Source organism: Rhinichthys klamathensis, unplaced genomic scaffold, assembly GCF_029890125.1.
Source record: "Rhinichthys klamathensis goyatoka isolate OS25496 unplaced genomic scaffold, OSU_Roscu_1.1 h1tg000267l_1, whole genome shotgun sequence".
NCBI lineage: Eukaryota > Metazoa > Chordata > Actinopteri > Cypriniformes > Leuciscidae > Rhinichthys > Rhinichthys klamathensis.
The window spans coordinates 735,809-750,126 of record NW_026606788.1 but is presented as its reverse complement, the minus strand read 5'-3'; the positions used below and the strand labels follow the sequence as shown (position 1 = coordinate 750,126).

The following is a 14,318-nucleotide window of genomic DNA, read 5'->3' as shown; positions in this document are numbered from 1 at the left end:
AAACGTCAAACACAGGGGAAACGCAGGTGAAACACTGGAAACAGGTTAACACAGGGGAAACAGGTCAAACACAGGGGAAACGCAGGGGAAACAGGTTAACACGTTAAACACAGGGGAAACGCAGGTCAAACACAGGGGAAACGTCGAACACAGAGGAAACGCAAGGGAAACATGTTAACACGTCAAACACGGGGGAAACAGGTGAAACACAGGTGAAGCACAGGGGAAACACAGGTTAAACACCGGGGAAACACAGGGGAAACACAGGGGAAACACAGGGGAAACAGGTGAAACACAGGTGAAGCACAGGGGAAACACAGGGGAAACACAGGGGAAACGTCAAACACAGGGGAAACGCAGGTGAAACACTGGAAACAGGTTAACACAGGGGAAACAGGTCAAACACAGGGGAAACGCAGGGGAAACAGGTTAACACGTTAAACACAGGGGAAACGCAGGTCAAACACAGGGGAAACGTCGAACACAGAGGAAACGCAAGGGAAACATGTTAACACGTCAAACACGGGGGAAACAGGTGAAGCACAGGGGAAACACAGAGGAAACGCAGGTGAAACACAGGGGAAACGTCAAACACAGGGGAAACGCAGGTGAAACACGGGGGAAACGCAGGTTCAACACAGGGGAAACACGGGGGAAACAGGTGAAGCACGGGGGAAACACAGAGGAAACGCAGGTGAAATACAGGGGAAACGTCAAACACAGGGGAAACGCAGGGGAAACAGGTTAACACGTTAAACACAGGGGAAACGCAGGTGAAACACGGGGGAAACGCAGGTGAAACACGGGTGAAACAGGTGAAACACAGGTGAAACACAGGTGAAGCACAGGGGAAACACAGGTTAAACACAGGTTAAACACAGGGGAAACACGGGGGAAACAGGTGAAGCACAGGGGAAACACAGAGGAAACGCAGGTGAAATACAGGGGAAACGTCAAACACAGGGGAAACGCAGGGGAAACAGGTTAACACGTTAAACACAGGGGAAACGCAGGTGAAACACGGGGGAAACGCAGGTGAAACACGGGGGAAACAGGTGAAACACAGGTGAAACACAGGTTAGCACAGGGGAAACACAGGTTAAACACCGGGGAAACACAGGGGAAACACAAGGGAAACACAGGTGAAACACATCAACACAGGTTTAACAGGTCAACACAGGGTAAACAGGTTAACACAGGGGTTGGGGAAACAACAGGGGAAACACAGGTTAACAGGTCAACACAGGTTAACACGTTAACACAGGGGTCGGGGAAACACGTTAAACACAGGTGAAAAACGTTAAACACCGGGGAAACACAGGTTAAACACCGGGGAAACAGGTTAAACACAGGTTAAACACACAGGTTAAACACACAGGTTAAACACACAGGTTAAACACACAGGTTAAACACAGGTTATACACAGGTTATACACAGGTTATACACAGGGGAAACACAGAGGAAACACGTCAACACAGGAGAAACAGGTTAACACAGGGGTTGGGGAAACAACAGGGGAAACAGGTCAACACAAGTTACCACAGGGGTCGGGGAAAACATAGGGGAAACACAGGTGAAACACAAGGGAAACACAAGGGAAACACAAGGGAAACACAAGGGAAACACAAGGGAAACAGGTGAAACAGAGGTGATACACAGGGGAAACAGAGGAAACACAGGGGAAACACGTCAACAGGTCAACACAGGTTAACACGGGTCGGGGAAACGGGAAACACAAGGGAAAAAGGTTAAACACAGGGGAAACAAAGGTTAAACACAGGGGAAACAAAGGTTAAACACAGGGGGGAAACACAAGGGAAACAAGGGAAACAGGTGAAACACAGGGGAAACAGGTTAAAACAGGGGAAACAGGTTAAACAGATTAAACACAGGGGAAACACATGGGAAACAGGTTAAAACAGGGGAAACAGGTTAACACAGGGGGTCAACATAGGGTAAACACAGGGTAAACAGGTTAAACACAGGGTAAACAGGTAAACATGTTAAACAGGTTTGACACAGGTTTAACACAGGTTTAACACAGGTTTGACACAGGTTTAACACAGGTTTAACACACTTAAAACACAGGTTTAACACAGGTACACGATGCGGCTCACACATGACTTGACTTCAGAAGTTCACCTCGAGTTTGAAGGCCAAGCCGACGAAGGGTTGAGCGTCATCTCTTGTTGGATCCATCAGAATCTTTGAGCCCTCTCGAGCCTCCCTGTAAACGACACACACACATTAACACACCTGTAACTCTGTCTAACGGTGTGTTTCAGTGAGCTGCAGCTCCAGCACTCACTCCTGATTGAGGATGGCGTAGTTGCTGACTTCAGTGGGGTTGGGCAGATACTCCAGCACAGCATCTAACAGGGGTTGAACTCCTTTGTTCTTCAGCGCACTACCCACTAGCACAGGAGTGAACACACGCTTGATCGTCACCCTGCGCACGGCCGCCTGAAACATCAGCATACACACGCTTTCAGACCCCTACATACACAGCAGGACTACAGATAGTGCTACAAACACAGGTATAGGAACATCAAATCATCCAATCAACTGTGTCGCTGAGATACTGAGATATAGTTTATAATCTGTCACTTACGAGTTTCAATCTTAGATGAGGATGCTGGGTAACACTTTATGTCCTTGTTACACACGTTAAACATACTTAATACAGTAGTGGTGCAACGGATCACATAAATTTAAGAATATTTGCATGCATATACTGAATATATCTATACATAATATATATTATATATAAATAAAACAAATCGTAAATATACACACATGTAAATGTATCCATTTATATATACAAAACAAGTATACAGTACACACACATACTGTATATTAGGTAAACACAAACTTTTGGGGGGGGGGGTTTATTCGGTCACTTTAAGACCGAATAAACTGACAAACATCCGATTTCTTTCTCAACTGTTCTCTCATGACATAACCGAGAGAATTATTGCGGAGACGAATATATTTAGACATAATTTTGTGCGTATATGTCAGTTCAAGGGCAAGGAAATCTCTCTCTCTCCCTCTCTCTCTGTGTGTTTGCGCGAGTCCCGATTTTGGCCTCTTCTTCCACATTAAAAATTGTTTGAATGTATAAATTGACAAGACAAAACACATCCAAATGATAAACTTTCACTCTATGGCGGTTAGATTTAGCAGTTAATCCGCGAGTCACATGCGTGCCGAACCGTGGAGCGCTGATCCGTCCGGTGCACCCCTACATAACAGTAAATTATGCACAATTACAAGCTTATTACAACTTACCTTAAACCTTACCATTACTTGTTAATTACACTGTAACAAGGACACATTAAAGTAAAGTGTGTGTATGAAGCAGACAGACCTTGAGGTCGTCCACAGTGGGAACTCTCTCCTCCAGAAACATCTCTCCGAGCGTCTCGTCGGCGTTGGCCACACACTCCACCAGCTCCTGTCTGCGGTCGGACGCCTCGGACCGCATCTCCGCCGGGATCTCGGCAAAGCGGATGCTCTGGCTTCAGTCAAACGAGAAACACACAGATGATGAGAAACCATGTGATCGGCAGCACTCACGCTATACAACACCAAACTCATGCTCTACCCGAAGGGGCCGTCGAAGAAGATGCTGCGCTCCTCGATCAGATCCACGATGCCTTGCAGATTTCCCTCCAGCCCGATGGGGATGTTGACAAACGCTGCATTTTGATTCAGTTTAGTCCTGCAGGAAAAATTAAAACAACCTTATTGAGAGCCTGTAAGATCTGAGCATTAATAGACATTCATCAATGCTGCACCAGCTCTAGGCAGGAGGAGCTGGGGAGGAGGAGGGGTTCAGAGGAACAGCACACTATTCTACAGCTAACACTCAACCAGACTATTCAAATGTGGAGCATCTCATTGGCTGCAGGATCAGCTGAGCCAATCAGCTTGTGCCATGCCGTAATGATGTCATTGCTTGCAGATTGCATGTTAAGGACCATCAGCCTGCGCCATCTAGAGTTCAACGGCCCCACCACAAAAAAAGGAATAAAAAAATAAAGAGGCTTAGTTATCGTTTTTGTTGTGTTTTTGACCCATAACCTTGATAAATAAGGTTGTGACACCAAAAACTACTAATCTAACTCACATAAATATCAAATATTGTTAAAGACAAAGTAAACTGTCAATAATAAAATAAGAACAAAATCAAATTACGAGCAATAGCACAAAAAAACAGTAGAATAAACATACAAAATACAAATAAAATAAACACTGCTTTTCCTAAGGAATCCTTATTAAAGGTACACGTTTTTCAGGCAAAAGCAATGAGTGCATTTTTTCTTTGTCCTTTGTTGTTTGATCATTACATCAAAACACAATATTTTTGTATATTTTGATCAAAACAGATGGCAACAGGAATATTAGGCTGCTGTCACTTTAAGAGCTAATGCACGGATCCAATAGACTGTTACACATGCATCTTATTTCTCAACTGTTTATGTTCACTCAAGATATAACAGACTATGTTTACTAGGATAATTTTGTATAAATATGTCCATTCAAGCGCAAGAAAATGTGAAAGAGCTCAATTAATATATTATCATTATTTACATATATGTGTGAGTGCAGTAAATATATCCATCTGTTTGACTGCCGAATTAAACATACATTTACTCACCATTATTTCCTTCAAAACCCAAGACTTTCGTTCATCTTACACAAATGCACAGATTTTTAAGGGAACCAATAAGGTTTGTTCTCGTGCGTCAAGCAAGTACGTTTGAGCTTCTGTTTATAATATCTGATGTGCTTTATGTATGTGCTATGATCAATTTTATATGCGGATAAAAGCCTAAATTAAAGTTTTGGGTGAATAAACCTTCGTAAGTGTTCTGAAGAGAAACGAAAGTCATATGGGTTGGGATGACAGAATGTTAATATTACACGAGATTTGTCCGGAAGACCCCTGCTGTCCGTGACCTGTGACCTCTGACGGCCTGTGTGAGAGTGTATCACCTGAGCTGCTGAATGACCTCTGACGGCCTGTGTGAGAGTGTATCACCTGAGCTGCTGCATGACCTCTGACGGCCTGTGTGAGAGCGTATCACCTGAGCTGCTGCATGACCTCTGACCTCTGACGGCCTGTGTGAGAGCGTATCACCTGAGCTGCTGCATGACCTCTGACCTCTGACGGCCTGTGTGAGAGCGTATCACCTGAGCTGCTGCATGACCTGTGACCTCTGACGGCCTGTGTGAGAGCGTATCACCTGAGATGCTGAATGACCTCTGACCTCTGACGGCCTGTGTGAGAGCGTATCACCTGAGCTGCTGCATGACCTCTGACCTCTGACGGACTGTGTGAGAGCGTATCACCTGAGCTGCTGCATGACCTCTGACCTCTACGGCCTGTGTGAGAGCGTATCACCTGAGCTGCTGCATGACCTCTGACGGCATGTGTGAGAGCGTATCACCTGAGCTGCTGCATGACCTCTGACCTCTGACGGCCTGTGTGAGAGCGTATCACCTGAGCTGCTGCATGACCTCTGACGGCCTGTGTGAGAGCGTATCACCTGAGCTGCTGAATGACCTCTGACCTCTGACGGCCTGTGTGAGAGCGTATCCCCTGAGCTGCTGCATGACCTCTGACGGCCTGTGTGAGAGCGTATCACCTGAGCTGCTGCATGACCTCTGACGGCCTGTGTGAGAGCGTATCACCTGAGCTGCTGCATGACCTGTGACCTCTGACGGCCTGTGTGAGAGCGTATCACCTGAGCTGCTGCATGACCTGTGACCTCTGACGGCCTGTGTGAGAGCGTATCACCTGAGCTGCTGCATGACCTCTGACCTCTGACGGCCTGTGTGAGAGCGTATCACCTGAGCTGCTGCATGACCTGTGACCTCTGACGGCCTGTGTGAGAGCGTATCACCTGAGCTGCTGCATGACCTCTGACCTCTGACGGCCTGTGTGAGAGCGTATCACCTGAGCTGCTGCATGACCTCTGACCTCTGACGGCCTGTGTGAGAGCGTATCACCTGAGCTGCTGCATGACCTCTGACGGCCTGTGTGAGAGCGTATCACCTGAGCTGCTGAATGACCTCTGACGGCCTGTGTGAGAGCGTATCACCTGAGCTGCTGAATGACCTCTGACGGCCTGTGTGAGAGCGTATCACCTGAGCTGCTGCATGACCTGTGACCTCTGACGGCCTGTGTGAGAGCGTATCACCTGAGCTGCTGTATGACCTCTGACGGCCTGTGTGAGAGCGTATCACCTGAGCTGCTGAATGACCTCTGACGGCCTGTGTGAGAGCGTATCACCTGAGCTGCTGAATGACCTCTGACGGCCTGTGTGAGAGCGTATCACCTGAGCTGCTGAATGACCTCTGACCTCTGACGACCTGTGTGAGAGCGTATCACCTGAGCTGCTGAATGACCTCTGACCTCTGACGGCCTGTGTGAGAGCGTATCACCTGAGCTGCTGAATGACCTCTGACGGCCTGTGAGAGAGCGTATCACCTGAGCTGCTGAATGACCTCTGACCTCTGACGGCCTGTGTGAGAGCGTATCACCTGAGCTGCTGAATGACCTCTGACGGCCTGTGTGAGAGCGTATCCCCTGAGCTGCTGAATGACCTCTGACCTCTGATGGCCTGTGTGAGAGCGTATCACCTGAGCTGCTGAATGACCTCTGACGACCTGTGTGAGAGCGTATCACCTGAGCTGCTGAATGACCTCTGACCTCTGACGGCCTGTGTGAGAGCGTATCACCTGAGCTGCTGAATGACCTCTGACCTCTACGGCCTGTGTGAGAGCGTATCACCTGAGCTGCTGAATGACCTCTGAAGGCCTGTGTGAGAGCGTATCACCTGAGCTGCTGCATGACCTCTGACCTCTGACGGCCTGTGTGAGAGCGTATCACCTGAGCTGCTGAATGACCTCTGACGGCCTGTGTGAGAGCGTATCACCTGAGCTGCTGCATGACCTCTGACCTCTAACGGCCTGTGTGAGAGCGTATCCCCTGAGCTGCTGCATGACCTCTGACGGCCTGTGTGAGAGCGTATCACCTGAGCTGCTGAATGACCTCTGACGGCCTGTGTGAGAGCGTATCACCTGAGCTGCTGCATGACCTCTGACCTCTGACGGCCTGTGTGAGAGCGTATCCCCTGAGCTGCTGTATGACCTCTGACGGCCTGTGTGAGAGCGTATCCCCTGAGCTGCTGCATGACCTCTGACCTCTGACGGCCTGTGTGAGAGCGTATCCCCTGAGCTGCTGCATGACCTCTGACGGCCTGTGTGAGAGCGTATCACCTGAGCTGCTGCATGACCTCTGACCTCTGACGGCCTGTGTGAGAGCGTATCACCTGAGCTGCTGCATGACCTGTGACCTCTGACGGCCTGTGTGAGAGCGTATCACCTGAGCTGCTGCATGACCTCTGACCTCTGACGGCCTGTGTGAGAGCGTATCACCTGAGCTGCTGCATGACCTCTGACCTCTGACGGCCTGTGTGAGAGCGTATCACCTGAGCTGCTGCATGACCTCTGACGGCCTGTGTGAGAGCGTATCACCTGAGCTGCTGCATGACCTGTGACCTCTGACGGCCTGTGTGAGAGCGTATCACCTGAGCTGCTGAATGACCTCTGACGGCCTGTGTGAGAGCGTATCACCTGAGCTGCTGAATGACCTCTGACGGCCTGTGTGAGAGCGTATCACCTGAGCTGCTGCATGACCTGTGACCTCTGACGGCCTGTGTGAGAGCGTATCACCTGAGCTGCTGAATGACCTCTGACGGCCTGTGTGAGAGCGTATCACCTGAGCTGCTGAATGACCTCTGACCTCTGACGACCTGTGTGAGAGCGTATCACCTGAGCTGCTGAATGACCTCTGACCTCTGACGGCCTGTGTGAGAGCGTATCACCTGAGCTGCTGAATGACCTCTGACGGCCTGTGAGAGAGCGTATCACCTGAGCTGCTGAATGACCTCTGACCTCTGACGGCCTGTGTGAGAGCGTATCACCTGAGCTGCTGAATGACCTCTGACGGCCTGTGTGAGAGCGTATCCCCTGAGCTGCTGAATGACCTCTGACCTCTGATGGCCTGTGTGAGAGCGTATCACCTGAGCTGCTGAATGACCTCTGACGACCTGTGTGAGAGCGTATCACCTGAGCTGCTGAATGACCTCTGACCTCTGACGGCCTGTGTGAGAGCGTATCACCTGAGCTGCTGAATGACCTCTGACCTCTACGGCCTGTGTGAGAGCGTATCACCTGAGCTGCTGAATGACCTCTGAAGGCCTGTGTGAGAGCGTATCACCTGAGCTGCTGCATGACCTCTGACCTCTGACGGCCTGTGTGAGAGCGTATCACCTGAGCTGCTGAATGACCTCTGACGGCCTGTGTGAGAGCGTATCACCTGAGCTGCTGCATGACCTCTGACCTCTAACGGCCTGTGTGAGAGCGTATCCCCTGAGCTGCTGCATGACCTCTGACGGCCTGTGTGAGAGCGTATCACCTGAGCTGCTGAATGACCTCTGACGGCCTGTGTGAGAGCGTATCACCTGAGCTGCTGCATGACCTCTGACCTCTGACGGCCTGTGTGAGAGCGTATCCCCTGAGCTGCTGTATGACCTCTGACGGCCTGTGTGAGAGCGTATCACCTGAGCTGCTGCATGACCTCTGACCTCTGACGGCCTGTGTGAGAGCGTATCCCCTGAGCTGCTGCATGACCTCTGACGGCCTGTGTGAGAGCGTATCACCTGAGCTGCTGCATGACCTCTGACCTCTGACGGCCTGTGTGAGAGCGTATCACCTGAGCTGCTGCATGACCTCTGACGGCCTGTGTGAGAGCGTATCACCTGAGCTGCTGCATGACCTCTGACCTCTGACGGCCTGTGTGAGAGCGTATCCCCTGAGCTGCTGCATGACCTCTGACGACCTGTGTGAGAGCGTATCACCTGAGCTGCTGCATGACCTCTGACCTCTGACGGCCTGTGTGAGAGCGTATCACCTGAGCTGCTGCATGACCTCTGACGGCCTGTGTGAGAGCGTATCACCTGAGCTGCTGCATGACCTGTGACCTCTGACGGCCTGTGTGAGAGCGTATCACCTGAGCTGCTGCATGACCTCTGACGGCCTGTGTGAGAGCGTATCACCTGAGCTGCTGAATGACCTCTGACGGCCTGTGTGAGCGTATCACCTGAGCTGCTGAATGACCTCTGACCTCTGACGGCCTGTGTGAGAGCGTATCACCTGAGCTGCTGAATGACCTCTGAACTCTGACGGCCTGTGTGAGAGCGTATCACCTGAGCTGCTGAATGACCTCTGACGGCCTGTGAGAGAGCGTATCACCTGAGCTGCTGAATGACCTCTGACCTCTGATGGCCTGTGTGAGAGCGTATCACCTGAGCTGCTGAATGACCTCTGACGGCCTGTGTGAGAGCGTATCCCCTGAGCTGCTGAATGACCTCTGACCTCTGACGGCCTGTGTGAGAGCGTATCACCTGAGCTGCTGAATGACCTCTGACGGCCTGTGTGAGAGCGTATCACCTGAGCTGCTGAATGACCTCTGACCTCTGACGGCCTGTGTGAGAGCGTATCACCTGAGCTGCTGAATGACCTCTGACCTCTACGGCCTGTGTGAGAGCGTATCACCTGAGCTGCTGAATGACCTCTGACCTCTGACGGCCTGTGTGAGAGCGTATCACCTGAGCTGCTGCATGACCTGTGACCTCTACGGCCTGTGTGAGAGCGTATCACCTGAGCTGCTGAATGACCTCTGACGGCCTGTGTGAGAGCGTATCACCTGAGCTGCTGAATGACCTCTGACGGCCTGTGTGAGAGCGTATCCCCTGAGCTGCTGAATGACCTCTGACCTCTGACGGCCTGTGTGAGAGCGTATCACCTGAGCTGCTGAATGACCTCTGACCTCTGACGGCCTGTGTGAGAGCGTATCACCTGAGCTGCTGAATGACCTCTGACCTCTGACGGCCTGTGTGAGAGCGTATCACCTGAGCTGCTGCATGACCTGTGACCTCTACGGCCTGTGTGAGAGTGTATCACCTGAGCTGCTGAATGACCTCTGACGGCCTGTGTGAGAGCGTATCCCCTGAGCTGCTGCATGACCTCTGACGGCCTTTGTGAGAGCGTATCACCTGAGCTGCTGAATGACCTCTGACCTCTGACGGCCTGTGTGAGAGCGTATCACCTGAGCTGCTGCATGACCTCTGACGGCCTGTGTGAGAGCGTATCTACTGAGCTGGTGAATGACCTCTGACGGCCTGTGTGAGAGCGTATCACCTGAGCTGCTGAATGACCTCTGACCTCTGACGGCCTGTGTGAGAGCGTATCACCTGAGCTGCTGAATGACCTCTGACCTCTACGGCCTGTGTGAGAGCGTATCACCTGAGCTGCTGCATGACCTCTGACGGCCTGTGTGAGAGCGTATCACCTGAGCTGCTGCATGACCTCTGACGGCCTGTGTGAGAGCGTATCACCTGAGCTGCTGAATGACCTCTGACCTCTGACGGCCTGTGTGAGAGCGTATCACCTGAGCTGCTGCATGACCTCTGACGGCCTGTGTGAGAGCGTATCACCTGAGCTGCTGCATGACCTCTGACGGCCTGTGTGAGAGCGTATCACCTGAGCTGCTGCATGACCTCTGACCTCTGACGGCCTGTGTGAGAGCGTATCACCTGAGCTGCTGCATGACCTCTGACGGCCTGTGTGAGAGCGTATCACCTGAGCTGCTGCATGACCTGTGACCTCTGACGGCCTGTGTGAGAGCGTATCACCTGAGCTGCTGCATGACCTGTGACCTCTGACGGCCTGTGTGAGAGCGTATCACCTGAGCTGCTGCATGACCTCTGACGGCCTGTGTGAGAGCGTATCACCTGAGCTGCTTCATGACCTCTGACGGCCTGTGTGAGAGCGTATCACCTGAGCTGCTGAATGACCTCTGACGGCCTGTGTGAGAGCGTATCACCTGAGCTGCTGAATGACCTCTGACCTCTGACGGCCTGTGTGAGAGCGTATCACCTGAGCTGCTGAATGACCTCTGACGGCCTGTGTGAGAGCGTATCACCTGAGCTGCTGAATGACCTCTGACGGCCTGTGTGAGACCGTATCACCTGAGCTGCTGCATGACCTCTGACCTCTGACGGCCTGTGTGAGAGCGTATCACCTGAGCTGCTGCATGACCTCTGACCTCTGACGGACTGTGTGAGAGCGTATCACCTGAGCTGCTGAATGACCTCTGACCTCTGACGGCCTGTGTGAGAGCGTATCACCTGAGCTGCTGCATGACCTCTGACGGCCTGTGTGAGAGCGTATCACCTGAGCTGCTGAATGACCTCTGACCTCTGACGGCCTGTGTGAGAGCGTATCACCTGAGCTGCTGCATGACCTCTGACGGTCTGTGTGAGAGCGTATCACCTGAGCTGCTGCATGACCTCTGACGGCCTGTGTGAGAGCGTATCACCTGAGCTGCTGCATGACCTCTGACCTCTGACGGCCTGTGTGAGAGCGTATCACCTAAGCTGCTGCATGACCTCTGACCTCTGACGGCCTGTGTGAGAGCGTATCACCTGAGCTGCTGCATGACCTCTGACCTCTGACGGCCTGTGTGAGAGCGTATCCCCTGAGCTGCTGCATGACCTCTGACGGCCTGTGTGAGAGCGTATCACCTGAGCTGCTGCATGACCTCTGACGGCCTGTGTGAGAGCGTATCACCTGAGCTGCTGCATGACCTGTGACCTCTGACGGCCTGTGTGAGAGCGTATCCCCTGAGCTGCTGCATGACCTCTGACGGCCTGTGTGAGAGCGTATCACCTGAGCTGCTGTATGACCTCTGACCTCTGACGGCCTGTGTGAGAGCGTATCACCTGAGCTGCTGCATGACCTCTGACGGCCTGTGTGAGAGCGTATCACCTGAGCTGATGCATGACCTCTGACGGCCTGTGTGAGAGCGTATCACCTGAGCTGCTGCATGACCTCTGACCTCTGACGGCCTGTGTGAGAGCGAATCACCTGAGCTGCTGCATGACCTCTGACGGCCTGTGTGAGAGCGTATCACCTGAGCTGCTGAATGACCTCTGACGGCCTGTGTGAGAGCGTATCACCTGAGCTGCTGAATGACCTCTGACGGCCTGTGTGAGAGCGTATCACCTGAGCTGCTGAATGACCTCTGACGGCCTGTGTGAGAGCGTATCACCTGAGCTGCTGAATGACCTCTGACGGCCTGTGTGAGAGCGTATCACCTGAGCTGCTGAATGACCTCTGACCTCTGACGGCCTGTGTGAGAGCGTATCACCTGAGCTGCTGCATGACCTCTGACCTCTGACGGCCTGTGTGAGAGCGTATCACCTGAGCTGCTGAATGACCTCTGACGGCCTGTGTGAGAGTGTATCACCTGAGCTGCTGCATGACCTGTGACGGCCTGTGTGAGAGCGTATCACCTGAGCTGCTGCATGACCTCTGACCTCTGACGGCCTGTGTGAGAGCGTATCACCTGAGCTGCTGCATGACCTGTGACCTCTGACGGCCTGTGTGAGAGCGTATCACCTGAGCTGCTGCATGACCTCTGACCTCTGACGGCCTGTGTGAGAGCGTATCACCTGAGCTGCTGAATGACCTCTGACCTCTACGGCCTGTGTGAGAGCGTATCACCTGATCTGCTGAATGACCTCTGACCTCTGACGGCCTGTGTGAGAGCGTATCACCTGAGCTGCTGCATGACCTCTGACCTCTGACGGCCTGTGTGAGAGCGTATCACCTGAGCTGCTGCATGACCTGTGACCTCTGACGGCCTGTGTGAGAGCGTATCACCTGAGCTGCTGCATGACCTGTGACCTCTGACGGCCTGTGTGAGAGCGTATCACCTGAGCTGCTGAATGACCTCTGACGGCCTGTGTGAGAGCGTATCACCTGAGCTGCTGAATGACCTCTGACCTCTGACGGCCTGTGTGAGAGCGTATCACCTGAGCTGCTGAATGACCTCTGACGGCCTGTGTGAGAGCGTATCACCTGAGCTGCTGTATGACCTCTGACGGCCTGTGTGAGAGCGTATCCCCTGAGCTGCTGAATGACCTCTGACGGCCTGTGTGAGACCGTATCACCTGAGCTGCTGAATGACCTCTGACGGCCTGTGTGAGAGCGTATCACCTGAGCTGCTGCATGACCTCTGACCTCTGACGGCCTGTGTGAGAGCGTATCCCCTGAGCTGCTGTATGACCTCTGACGGCCTGTGTGAGAGCGTATCCCCTGAGCTGCTGCATGACCTCTGACCTCTGACGGCCTGTGTGAGAGCGTATCACCTGAGCTGCTGAATGACCTCTGACGGCCTGTGTGAGAGCGTATCACCTGAGCTGCTGCATGACCTCTGACCTCTGACGGCCTGTGTGAGAGCGTATCCCCTGAGCTGCTGCATGACCTGTGACCTCTGACGGCCTGTGTGAGAGCGTATCACCTGAGCTGCTGCATGACCTCTGACCTCTGACGGCCTGTGTGAGAGCGTATCACCTGAGCTGCTGCATGACCTGTGACCTCTGACGGCCTGTGTGAGAGCGTATCACCTGAGCTGCTGCATGACCTGTGACCTCTGACGGCCTGTGTGAGAGCGTATCACCTGAGCTGCTGCATGACCTGTGACCTCTGACGGCCTGTGTGAGAGCGTATCACCTGAGCTGCTGAATGACCTGTGACCTCTGACGGCCTGTGTGAGAGCGTATCACCTGAGCTGCTGCATGACCTGTGACCTCTGACGGCCTGTGTGAGAGCGTATCACCTGAGCTGCTGCATGACCTCTGACGGCCTGTGTGAGAGCGTATCACCTGAGCTGCTGCATGACCTGTGACCTCTGACGGCCTGTGTGAGAGCGTATCACCTGAGCTGCTGCATGACCTCTGACCTCTGACGGCCTGTGTGAGAGCGTATCACCTGAGCTGCTGCATGACCTGTGACCTCTGACGGCCTGTGTGAGAGCGTATCACCTGAGCTGCTGCATGACCTGTGACCTCTGACGGCCTGTGTGAGAGCGTATCACCTGAGCTGCTGCATGACCTGTGACCTCTGACGGCCTGTGTGAGAGCGTATCACCTGAGCTGCTGAATGACCTGTGACCTCTGACGGCCTGTGTGAGAGCGTATCACCTGAGCTGCTGAATGACCTCTGACCTCTGACGGCCTGTGTGAGAGCGTATCACCTGAGCTGCTGCATGACCTCTGACGGCCTGTGTGAGAGCGTATCACCTGAGCTGCTGCATGACCTCTGACGGCCTGTGTGAGAGCGTATCACCTGAGCTGCTGCATGACCTCTGACCTCTGACGGCCTGTGTGAGAGCGTAT

The 14,318-nt window shown here is 52.8% G+C and overlaps 1 protein-coding gene across 1 annotated transcript in view; it reads right to left on the bottom strand.

Moving 5' to 3' along the window:
* Window positions 1-14,318, bottom strand: part of gfm1 (G elongation factor, mitochondrial 1) — a 62,893-nt gene that overhangs the window by 38,314 nt on the left and 10,261 nt on the right. The window contains exons 5-8 of the mRNA XM_056267979.1: window positions 3,608-3,724; window positions 3,371-3,521; window positions 2,309-2,463; window positions 2,143-2,227 (exon numbers count right to left, since the gene is read on the bottom strand). Coding sequence (XP_056123954.1) covers window positions 2,143-2,227; window positions 2,309-2,463; window positions 3,371-3,521; window positions 3,608-3,724 — 508 coding nt within the window. The remainder of the gene's footprint in view (window positions 1-2,142; window positions 2,228-2,308; window positions 2,464-3,370; window positions 3,522-3,607; window positions 3,725-14,318) is intronic.